A 12,725-nucleotide genomic window follows, 5' to 3' on the forward strand; every position below is an offset into this window, starting at 1 on the left:
GGAAGAAAGACATCAGGGCAAGAGCTGCCTCCAAGGGGGATTGGGATTGACATATACACACTACTATATATAAAATAGATAACCAATAGGGACCTAGCAATACGATATAGCAAAGGGAACTCTGCTCAGTTTTCTGTAGTGACCTATATGGGAAAAGAATCTAAAAAAAGAGTGGATAGATGTATATGTATAACTGATTCACTTTGCTGTACAGCAGAAACTAACACAACATTGTAAATCAACTATACTCCAATAAAAATTAAAAAAAAAAACTACCTCTAAAATTAGACCACTTCTAAATAGGTGGTTTTTAGACTCACAAACAGAAAACAAGATTACTGTTACCAAAGGGGAAAAGTGGGGGAGGGGTAAATTAGGAGTATTGGATTAACAGATACATACTACTGTATGTAAAACAGATAAACAAAAAGGATGTATCGTATAGCACAGGAAACCATATTCAGTATCTTGTAATAACCTATAATGGAAAAGAACCTGAAAAAGTGTGTGTGTATGTGTATACATATATATGTATATATATCCAGATCACTTTGCTGTACACCTGAAACTAACACAATATTGTAAATCAACTATACTTCCAATAAATAAATAAATAAAGGGTTTTTTTCTTAGCAGAGATTTTTTTTACTGAAGTATCGTTGATTTACAGTGTTGTGTTAATTTCTACTATACTGCAAAGTGATTCAGTTATACACATATATATATTCTTTTTATATTCTTTTCCATTATGGTTTATCACAGGATATTAAATATAGCTCCCTGTACTGTACAGTAGGACCTTGTTGTTTATCCATTCTGTATATAATAGTTTGCATCTGCTAACCCAAACTTCCCACTCCATTCCTCTCCCACCCCACCCTCTTGGCAACCACAGGTCTGTTCTCTGTGTCTGTGAGTCTGTTTCTGTTTCATAGGTTTGTTCATTTGTGTCATATTTTAGATTGCACATATAAGTGATATCATATGGTATTTGTCTTTCTGACTTCACTTAGTATGATAATCTCTAGTTCCATTCATATTGCTACAAATGGCATTATTTCATTGTTTTTTATGGCTGAGTAGTATTCCATTGTGTATATATGTGCCACATCTTCTTTGTCCCTTCATCTGTCGATGGACGTTTAGGTTGTTTCCATGTCTCTGCTGCTGTGAATGTGGGGGTGCGTGTGTCTTGTTGGATTATAGTTTTTTCTGGATATACGCCCGGGAGTGGGATTGCTGGATCATATGGTAGTTCTGTTTTTAGTTTTTTGAGGAATCTACGTGCTGTTTTTCATAGTGGCTGCACCAACTTACATTTCCCACCAACAGTGTAGGAGGGTTCCCTTTTCTCCACACCCTCTCCAGCATTTATTACTTGTTTGTTTTTTTTTTAATAAATTTGTTTACTTATTTATTTTTTGGCTGCATTTGATTTTCATTGCTGCGTGGGCTTTTTCTAGTTGCAGCGAGTGGGGGCTACTCTTCGTTGAGGTGCGCGGGCTTCTCATTGCAGTGGCTTCTCGTTCTGGAGCACGGGATCCAGGCACGTGGGCTTTAGTAGTTGCAGCACGTGGGCTCAGTAGTTGTGGCACACGGGCTTAGTTGCTCCACGGCATGTGGGATCTTCCCGGACCAGGGCTCGAACCCGTGTCCCCTGCATTGGCAGGCGGATTCTTAACCACCGCGCCACCAGGGAAGTCCCAGCATTTATTGTTTGTAAACTTTTTAATGATGGCCATTCTGACTGGTGTGAGGTGGTACCTCATTGTAGTTTTGATTTGCATTTCTCTAACGATTAGAAATGTTGAGCATCTTTTCATTTGCCTATTGGTAAATCTGTATTTCTTCTTTGGAGAAGTGTCTTAAATAGATGTTTTTTAATGCCTATGGCATTATGTACATATCAGCGTCTCCAACACCTGAGTCAGAGGCTTATTCACAGGTATTGATGGCAGGTATCCATTGTGTCCCAGATACTGTGGGAAATACAGTGATGAAAAACTCTAGGATCCCTATGCTCAGCTTACTTACTGTCTTGGAGAACAGAAAGACTGTCCATCACAACAGCCTTTTCCTAGAGAGCACAATAGAACATGACAGGATTTTATGTGGAGAGAATTTAGTCCCTGAGTAATTTGAATTCTCATCAGAAATGAACATAATAAACTATCAACAAAGAAGTAGTGTTTATCATCTGTGTTTTTAAAGTTTCTCTTTCTGTGATGCTGCAGCATCTCATGCTAGCAGTCAGAGAACAAGGAGAGGGAAATTACCTTTAATTCTAGAATGTCATGTCTCTCTGATGCTGTAGTCACAAGGAAAACCCCAAACACCAACCTGTTCTTACCCTGTGTTGGTGACTATGAAGTCCTCCACTCTGACCAGCAACGGCAGCCGGGCTTACATGGCCTTGGAGCAATCATCTTTGCACAACTTCAGTCTTCCTCAGAGTCTTTTGTTGAGACAGTTTGTTTCATTATTAATTTGGGGCATGGTATTCCCCCAAATTAATAATTTAATTTAAGACCTAAGAAATCATTTGCCTGCTTTTAAAAAAAAATCTTAAACATCCAGATTAATAAATTTGACTTGCAGGATTTCTGCAACTGGGTGCTTTTCTGATCCTGGCACTTGAGACCAGAATGGCTTACGGTGAAGTAGTAGCAACTTGCGAGGCAGTGTTGTGCATTTGAGTGTCAGTTTTGTATCCCCGTGAATCTGGGACTAGCGTTGGAGAAATGAATCTGACGTGGCAGTCACTGTGGCACACCCATGTACCTGTTTCTGTCTTTGTCCTCGTCAGTGCATTTTTACGTGTCTAACACCTAGTTTAAGATTACCAACTCCTTAGACCCACCATAATCTCCACAGGTAATTCTTACACTAATGCTTATTTGCACCTTATTCTGTTTTCTGTCCTGGAATGTGATGGACAGGCACTTCAGGAGCTTCTTCCTTATCCTTCGCTCTTGTGGGAGAAGAGCTTTCTGAAATGTGCATGTATGCATGTAACAGTGCTTCTCAGGAGACTTGAGCACACATAGCTCATAGCACATTTGTTTGATATTTTAACTGAAGGTGTTGGATTTTGAATCTGTGTTTCTAGACACTGTTTCCAGCAAGTTGCAAAACAACAATGTTTATACTATTGCCAAGAGGAATGTGGAAGGGCAGGACATGCTGTACCAATCCCTGAAGCTCACTAATGGCATTTGGATTTTGGCTGAGCTACGTATCCAGCCAGGAAACCCCAATTACACGGTAAGGCCTTTCTCAGAATGGGTGAGTTGGGTTCAAGGAGGTGGGTAAGAGTCCTTTCATTTTTTCTCAGCATCCAGGAAAGACCTGGTAGAGGTGCTTCAGACACCAGGTATCCAAAACAAGCAGTCAGTAAAGAAGTCCCCAGTTGCCTCCTTAGAAGACCTTCTGTCTGTAGTGTCTGCCCCATCCAGCAGTCACAGTGCCTCCCAGCACGAGTCTCAGACTCCTCCTGGTATATACAGAGCTGCTCACAAAACTTCATCAGTATTGGTTAATACTTAACCTAGCATATCTATGCATGTGGTACTGTAACAAGCTGCTAAGAGGATTGTTTTCGTAGCTCATTTCAAGCTCATTCCTGCTTTTCTTAGGATATCAGAATCCCAGACATATGAGCCTTTTTAGCTGTGTTGTGTGGCCTAAATGGTTGTTGAAAAGTTAAAGCAAAATGGGACATACCTTTCACAGCCTGTAAGGGGACTTTAGTTTAGAAAACTTCATTCATTACCACACTGGACTAAAATTGGAATCCTGGCAGTATTTTTAGGGGAGGAGCCAGTTGCTTTGTTAAACAACAAAGCTTCAATACCTAGGCACTCAGTGTTTGTTTGCTGTTGTGAAATGCAGTCTCCCAATAGGATGCTGCTTGTCATCTGCATTTTGTCAAGTACAAGAAAAACCCTTGCGATGGGGGAAATATCTTATTCTTCTGTTATGTTTAAGGCTTTTGAATTGAATAACTCTGAGGAAGCTTCATATTCAGTAGATTAAGGGAGCTTTTTAGCCATGTAGCTGAGAAAAGTCTGTGACTCCTTTCCTTAATTTTAAGGCAAGTCTGTTTTCATTAGCATACATTAAGGAAATAATACCACCAGAACTAAAAATTCTTGGTGTCTCCCCACTAGTTCCCTCCCTTGAAGTAAACTGGACTAGCATGTGTGTGTGTGAGCTACTGAGTTCCACCAAGCTAGATGTTTGTCCAAGCATTTGTGAGCTGAGAGACTTCAGGCTTCCCTCATAAAGTGTATGCTCCTCCCACCCACCTCCTCCATGACCAGTGCCTTGTCTTTTTTGTAAGAAACTACTCTGTCATTTTCCTTGAGCTCCCTAAGAAAGGAAAACTCCTCTGTACTCTTCCTGGAGGGACAGGTTTTCACTGTAAAATCAAGGTCTTGTAAAATAACTCCATTTGCTTCCCCAGAAATTTCTTCAAAGTATATATATTTGTGTGTGTTTTATTTTTTATCATCCATTATTTTATTGTATATAGTATTCCATCTCAGCTAGGTTAAAGAAGCATGATTACCCCCAGTTTGCAGGTAAGGAAACCAAGGTTAAGAATGATTAGTGACTTGTTCGAGATCATATAAGTTGTTGGTAGCTGAGTTGTGTGTAGAACTCAGGTATCTCAACACTTCCTAGCATATTCTTTCTATTCATTATAAAGATAGTGAGAATTTTGAGAAGGACCTCTTAGTAACAGCATAGTTTGTTTAAAATTTTTAAAAACTTTTTATTTAAGACTCACAGAAAGTTTAAGACTCACAGAAAGTTTTAAAAATGGTACATAGAGTTCCCATGTATCTTTCACCCAGTTTTCCTCATTGAGAACATGTTACAACCATAGTACATTTTCAAGCAGGAAATTGATATTGGCACAATACTATTAACTAAGCTACAGACCTTATTCAGATTTCACCAGTTTCTACATCATTACTCTTACTTTATTTTATTTAGTTAAGGAGTGTACAGTACTATGAAATCTTATCACACATATAGATTTGTATAATCACCACCACGGTCAGGATACAGAACTGTTCCATGACCACAAAAAAACTCCTTCTCGCTATCTCTTTATAGTTAGACATTCACCCTAGCCCTAACCCATGGCAACCACTGGTATGTTTGTTCTCCATTACTGTAATTTTCTCATTTCAAGAGTGTTATATAAATTCAATTCCTACAGCCTGTATCCTTTTGAGACTTTTTTTTTCACTTAACATAATACCCTTGACATCTATCTAAGTCGTTGCATGTGTTTTTTTATGACCAAGTAGTGGTGCACTACATGATAAATCACTTCCCCCAACCCCTTACTGTATTTCATTAAGAAAGTATGTTTATCCCATGAGGAAGAGGCCTCATATCTCTAAGTAGCTCTGTCTCACCTGGGAAGATAACTTGTCCCAGGTGAAGAAGTCTGTGTTCCAGGCTATAAACCAGAAGTGGATGTGTAAGTCCTTGGCTTACCTAGGCGGGGGTGGGTGGGGGGGTGAGTCTAGGTGGGTGGCATTCCTGAGTGGTTGGTGTTAAAGATGTGTCACATAAGCAGGCTAGCGGTTCAAAAGTTAAAATCCTGGTAAGGCCTCTTTTCCCTGAGGAGCCATGTAAAATGAGACCCAGAGTCCTAAGTGAGATTTTTTAGCCTCTTTGTTCTTTATGTATGTTTCCCTTTTGCTTTCTTTAGGAATTAGCAACAACAACAAAAAAAAAATCTTTTTTTTTTTTAAAATTTGGCTTGTTTTAGCTGTACTAGTTGGAAAGCAAGGAATGGGTTTAAGTCTAAACTTAACCATTTGTTAAAGGCTGGGATGTCTGGGGGAGGGAGGTGATAGAACAGTCCAGAAAGAGAGGTTCTTCCTTCTCTTCCTTCGCCTCCCTCCTTCCCCCTCCAAAGAGCAGCTGAAACTCTCAGGGTCCAGGCGTGGTCAGTCCATGACCCCTGCCAGTGCCAACCTTGGCAGATAGGGCTTTTATTGAGGAAGGCAACATTTCCTTATCACTCGTGAACGAAAAAGTGGATTTCCAGCTGGTTGGAAGTTCCAGTATTGCTACAAAGATGTGAAAAAATACAGGACAGTTATTTTGAAGGGGAGGAACTACCCTCTCTTTAGGCTGGGAGTTAACTCCCTTAGGCAGTTCTTAACTCTTTTTAGCTTCCTCTCCTCCTCCTTTTCTGAACCCACATACTCTCCCACGAGAATTTTCTACAACACTGACAGTGAAGAGGCTGTGGAGGAGGAGGTACAGATTGCCTCTACAGGGAGCTTGAAAGTCAGGGAAATGCCTATAGCTGCAACTTTGACCAAAGAAGGGAGCTGTTTTCTACTCGTTATTGTTTTGTTTTGTTTTGTTTTTTTACTTTATTTATTTATGGCTGTGTTGGGTCTTCGTTGCTGCACGTGGGCTTTCTCTAGTTATGGTGAGCGGGGGCTACTCTTTGTTGCGGTCCGTGGGCTTCTCATTGCGATGGCTTCTCTTGTGGAGCATGGGCTCTAGGCACGTGGGCTTCAGTAGTTGTGGCATGAAGGCTCAGTAGTTGTGGCTCGCGGACTCTAGAGCACAGGCTCAGTAGTTGTGGCTCACGGGCTTAGTTGCTCCGCCGCATGTGGGATCTTCCTGGACCAGGGATTGAACCCATGTCCCCTGCATTGGCAGGCGGATTCTTAACCACTGCACCACCAGGGAAGTCCTCTATTCGTATTTATATTCTTAAATTAGTTGTTCATTTGTTTTGTTCTACATTTATCAGAATTATCTTCCTGATTCATGTCAAGCAGCAATTTTGGAAATGCCTTAGAGACTGAATATTAAAGCTGCAAATAAATAGAGCCTCTTTTGATGTTCTTTTGTTTGGCTTGGTTTTGTTTCGTTTTGCATTTTTAAAATATCACTAAGTTTTGAGGATGTGAGTTTTCTCAAGTTCAGGGTTGACCAATCATCTTCTTGACATTTTTGCCAAAAATATTCTCACCTTTTGTACTTTGTTAAATCATCCAGAGTCTCTAATAAGAGAATAAGGAGGTAATCTAAAATCTCATGGTGATATATCGTTAAAGACAACTTTTGTTAGTCTACCTTAATAGTCAAGAGCAATGATGTCAGTAATACAAAAAGCAAGTATTAAATTTTCTGGTTCTAAATGCAGTTTGCATGGTTTTGCTGTTATGTTATTGTTAATAGTGTTTTGCCTAATCTCGTACAATTCAGGAGTCCAAATATGGGTTTAAATTTTGCACTTGTTGACCCACAAAGTGAAAATCTCAGTGTTCAACGTTGAAATCTTTTTAACATTTTAATTTTAATTTGGTAATTGTTAGACTAGAAGAAGAGGTGGTGGTAGAGAAGTAGAGTAGTAGCAGCAGTACCTGATAGGCCTGAATAACAGGCAGAAAATGGAAGATTATGCTGTTGGCATAAATGGCTGTACAGTTACACTCAGTAAATGTCTTTCTGTGTTGGTTCTTGTTTTCCCTCCTTAACAGTGTATGCTCTCCTCAGTGTAATACAGGAAAGGCTAGTACCATTGGAGCTAGTATCTAGCTTACACTTTTATTTTACTTGAATATACATCCTCCTGAATTGGGACCGAGATAACCATCCTTGTCAGACAGAAACTGGAGGAGGCAGCTGAAATGACGACCACGTTAAGGGTTTTAACCCTTCCCTTTTCATTTGGCAGTAGTCCCTGTGACTCTTAGGAAAGCAGTAGAGCATCTTTTCCTGTACATTTTTTCATATGGATTATTTCCTAACCTCGTAGACCCACATAGAATGAATGTCGTTAGAAACACAGCACAGCTTGACATTGATTAAACCGAAATTCTAAAACCCATGTAACCTATTAACAGGATCTCTTTGTTTGGCTACTCAGTGGTAGAAGCTCTTCTCCCCTTTTATCAGGAAGAGGTGTCCTTGCACTGAGAACTTGGATACCTTTCGAGTTAATGCCAGCCTCTGTGCTAACCTTCCTTCTCCTTTTCCTCCGAACAGCTGTCGCTGAAGTGTAGAGCTCCTGAAGTCTCCCAGTACATCTATCAGGTCTACGACAGCATTTTGAAAAACTAATAGACTGGTCCGGTGCCCTCTGGCCACCCTGTGATCGGTGCAAGCCAAGAACTCTTAACTGGAAGAAAATTGTATTGCCGTGTAGAATCTGAACCCAAACACACTGAGGCCACCCACCAAGGTAGTGACTAGTCTAACCTGTGCTAACATTAGGGCACAACCTGTTGGATAGTTTTAGCTTCCTGTGACCATTTGTAACCACTGCTTCAATCACTTCCCACCTCGTGCCACCTGCTGCTATCTGTCCTTACTTGTGGGCCTCTCCATCCTGTACCAGTGGCTGGCATTTTTGAGTGTAGTTTGATATTTTGTGATCGAGAGCCCGTTTCAAAAGCAGAAAAAGACAAAAAAAAATTAAAGCAAGGAAAAGTGTCACTGAAACGTAAACTGCACTTTATTGTTTTATATTTTTGTACATATGAGAAATTGAGGGAATAGTGTGTAACTGATAAAAAGTGTTAAAACAACCGCACAGTCCTGGAGGAAGAGACGCAGTTTCTTGCCCACCCCATCAGGGGATTTTTGTCTGTGGCAGCCTTGTCCCTGATCACTTTTTTTTCTCTCCAAACTCCTTTTCCTTGTGATTCCCCCTGCCCCGTATTATCATCTCCTCTGATGCTCTGCAGTTAGGAATGGTGGTCTTTCTTGAATGGTGCTGCAGGGTGCAGGAAATAGGACCTGTCAGCATTGAGGCTGAGAAAAATGAGAACTTACTACATTCCTTTCCACTGATCTAATCTATTAATAACACTGATTAAGGAATTTGAATAGAGATGGGAAACAGGAACCAAAATGCCCTTCCCCCATCTCCCGCTCTGGATTTATTTTAACTCTCAGGTCCAATTCAGATCTAAAATCTTAGTTTTAGAGTTGAAACAGACTTTAAGTAATAACTTACCCAACCTTTTTTTTCTAAAAAGGAAAAAGATAAAAGACAAACAGGGTGTTATTGCCTAAGGCCTGTTAATGATCAGTAGCAGAGGTGGGGGAGTGGGTCTCCGAAGTCCTCATCAGTGTTGTCTTCACTGCAGGACTGGCTCCATGACTTTCTTCCTTCAATGCCTTTCTTTTACCTTTTCTGTGCCTGCTTCTTTATGGCTCTTCTCATACTTCATACAGATTTTGGCACTCCATTCATTGGCATCCGGTAGCAGCAGAGTATCTTTCCAGGGACTTGAAGGTAAATCCTGATGCCAGAATGAAGGAGTAGCTAATAGTCTCCTGGAGCCGCAGTTCTTGAGGCCAGCAGGATGGGTGCAGGGATGAAGTGAGCTTCGGGATGCCACAGATTCACTTGATCCTTCAGTTCTCTATCTGCTCTTTACTTGTATTGCTTAGGCTCCAAGGCAATTGAGATCACCTAGAGGGCCAAGCGGTTCTTTTCATCTCTCAAAAGATTGGGAGATGTGAGGACCCCCTGCCCCCTGGACACATTGGGTGTGATCTGTCAAAGAATGCTTCATGCCTGGAACACCAGTCTGTTTAGCAGAGTTCACACTGTTTCATCTGTGGGCACCTGTGCCGACCAGTGCCCAGGATTCAGGGTCCGTGACCAAGACTGCTTCTCAGATGCCCCTGCTCAAATCAGAGGCACTTGGGTCCAAAGGCCTCATGTAGGACCCAGACCTAAGAGTGAGTCCAAGAGAAGGAGGAATCATAGAAAACAAGAGCAGAAACTACCCCCCAACCCTGTCGCAAGTGAAATGACTGTGATTCATACCAGTTGCAAAGTTTGGGGGTGCAGGTCCCCCAAAGCAGCTTCTTAAACCTTGAGAATCTCCGAGAGAAGAATTTCTGGGGTGAGGGTCAGGAGCCATGTCCTGCGCTCACCACCCCTCGGGCACGTGGAGATCAGGAAGTAGCACAGGATTGCGTGTGGGAGGTGGGTCAGTTGGTGACGGGTGGGGTAGAAAAGCAGGTGGGTAAAGTCCCCTTTTTGGGAAATCACTCGTGGAGTCAGTTGGATACAAGCAGTGAAGAAGGTCCACACTACAAATGCAGTGTTCTCATCTCAAAGCAAACTGCAGTTCCAGAAGGAAGAGCGTGTGTCAGGGTAAGCAGACAAGACAATTTTGCACCAAGATACGTTCCTCCACCCCTGAAACCAGGCTTCTCTCAGCCTCCCCGGCAGTGAGGGGAAACAGCTGCTGTTCTCAGCTGACCTGACTGAGCCAATCCGCGTGCGAACTCTTCACTCCTTGGAGAGGCTGCCTCCCGGTTTGCCCCTGAGCAGTTAGGGAGGGATTCTGTTCCACGGAAAGGACCTCTCTCCTGAGGAGACAAAGCCTGTTGCCTCCACCACAGCTTCCCTTTGGGCCCATCTCAAGCCTGGCCAAACTGGGGATCGGAGTGGAGATTGCCCTGCATTCCCCTCTCCTCTGCCTCAGTATGTCTTTGTAACGTCAGCTGGTGTCTTACAAAGGGCAAGGGAAACACACACACACACCCAGAACTCTTGCTGGTCAGAGATTCCCTGAGTGTCTGTCCTCGCCCGAGCCCATTTTGTGTGTCTGTGTTGTGAACCTTGGGACTCTGGAGAGAAGGGGGTGGGGGGGGAGTGGTAAACGTTGCCCAGTGAAGGCTTATCATTCTTTTGTTGTTGGGATCTGTTCTTGGGGAGGGTGGGGGTCAGGGGAAGCTTGACTTTGTCTTCGTCAATAAACTCTCATTTACATAAAATGAAGTTTGTGCCTATGTACTTTGTTCCCAGAGTGACAATCTAGGACAAGACACAGCTGGCCAAGGGAGGGATGGGCATTAATAAGCATTCTATTAGAACTTGCCTTTTGGCTGTCCTAACCCTCCCAGGGATTTAGCCAGATGAAATTAAGATTGGCCTGAGGAAGGATCATATGTCTCAGAGGCTCCTCTTAACCAAGCCCCCATCACCATCACCACACAGGCATTTCGCCGCAGGCAGGGAGTGCTCGCAGGAGCCCATCCATCTTCCCTGGCAGGTCCCCTGCTAGGACCCAAAGCAGATGGTCCAGGGGCAGGCAGCCAGCCAGGCACAGGGGCAGAAGGAGCACAGCAGAGCTTCTCGTCAGTGTCCTCTTACCCAGGACGTTCCACCAATGAATTTATAAAAGCATCTCAGATCTGCACTCAGGGCCTGCATGTTCCCAAGTGGATAGAATTAATGCTGCTTTCAAGCAAACTTCCCAAGGAGTTCATATCTAATCACCTGCATTTGTGTTGCGGGGGGACACGTGAGCCAGGTGTGGTCAAGCTAGAGGCCCTGCCCCTGGTTGTGATGAGTGGACAGCGTCTGAAGTCTCCCACAGCCTGGAGTGGGGGAAGGAGGCTGAGGGATCCAATGCCCAGATGCCCTGAGCCTCTCTCACCAGTAGAGTGAGTGTAGGTAAGGTGCTTTGCACCATGCTTGGCAGAGTAACTGCTTTTATTACGTGGATGTCCAGACACCGTGAACAAACTGCCTTTGGCAGCTAGGAACTCTCGGAGCTCTTGGTTGTCTCCACGGGCTGGCTGCAGTTAGGCTGCGCTCTAATTGGAGTAACACTTAGGGTGGTGTGGGGTCAGAGTCAGAGATATGAAGAGGGAGGGGCCTTACTGAGGTCTCATTGGGTTCACCAGCTGAGAGTGTCAATTTTGGCCCAGAAAATCCTTAGGACAGAAGCTTCCAACTCTTGGGTGCACATCGATATCACCCAAGAGCTTTCACAAAAGGCTGATGATTCTTGGCCAGTCGGGTGGGGCCTGGGGCAATCTGCATTTCAGAAGACTCCTCAGATGTTTCTAGAAGTGCTGGATTGAGACTGCCAGAGAAAGACTCACACTTGTCTGCCTCCTGCCTCTCCTGCAGTAATGGTGCTCTTGTGGCAGTTGAAAAACGGTAAAGCACTTTCATGCACAAGACGCGCGAGATGCCTGCCCATTCGTGAATGGAGAGCGTTATCCCCGTTTTTCAGGTGAGAGAAGGCAAAGCCACGTCTTCTGATTCCCTCTGTCCTTAACTACTACAGCTTCCCTTCATCTGTGCCACCAGGCCAAAAGCCAGCCTTGCTAAGCCCCTGAGGTCCCAGTGTGTTCAGTCTCCAAAAGCAGGGTATACTGGCCCCCAGACCTCCACCTGCGATTGCACCATCCTTCTCTGCCCCCACCCCCCGCCACCAGAGATCTCAGGTACATTGTTTCTGAGGCCAGAAAACAGCTGAGGACTCCCGGGTTGGAGCCTTCCTACTCCCACCTCATGCACTGATGCTTTTTCTGGTTTTGCCTGGACCCAGATTTCTTTTCCTGCCACCCCCAGCTCCAGGAGGCAAGAGCCTGTTTATTTTAATACCTGGTGTGGCACTTGGGAAAGATCACACCTCCCCCGTCGTTACCCATTTCTGTCTCCTGAACACTAATCCTAGAATCCCCACCAGCCCCCAGACATGTTATTAGCAACAAGGATGTTTCTTGAAAAGTTTCCGAGTTGGCTCCAAACTTGCCATCTCAGTTTCCCATTTAGCTTTTGCCCTGCTGTTCTTGATGCTGCCAACAAGAGGAAGACTAATTTAGGGATTGGTTAGACCCAGATGGACTTCATTTCCGGAATTATCCTTTTGAGACAGGACTGCCCCAATACTCTGGGACTGAGAGAACTCCAC

General features: G+C 43.5%; 1 protein-coding gene across 5 annotated transcripts in view; it reads left to right on the plus strand.

Moving 5' to 3' along the window:
• AP2B1 (adaptor related protein complex 2 subunit beta 1) overlaps positions 1 to 8,499 on the plus strand; it is a 122,448-nt gene extending 113,949 nt beyond the window's left edge. For all 5 annotated transcript variants that reach the window (XM_060290595.2, XM_060290593.1, XM_060290597.1 and 2 more), the window contains 2 exons: positions 3,110 to 3,264; positions 8,038 to 8,499. In XM_060290595.2, coding sequence (XP_060146578.1) covers positions 3,110 to 3,264; positions 8,038 to 8,112 — 230 coding nt within the window. In that variant the 3' untranslated portion in view covers positions 8,113 to 8,499. The remainder of the gene's footprint in view (positions 1 to 3,109; positions 3,265 to 8,037) is intronic.
• The last annotated feature ends 4,226 nt before the right edge of the window (positions 8,500 to 12,725 follow it).

The sequence above is a fragment of the Globicephala melas genome, chromosome 20 (genome assembly GCF_963455315.2).
Source record: "Globicephala melas chromosome 20, mGloMel1.2, whole genome shotgun sequence".
In the NCBI taxonomy this organism is placed as follows: domain Eukaryota; kingdom Metazoa; phylum Chordata; class Mammalia; order Artiodactyla; family Delphinidae; genus Globicephala; species Globicephala melas.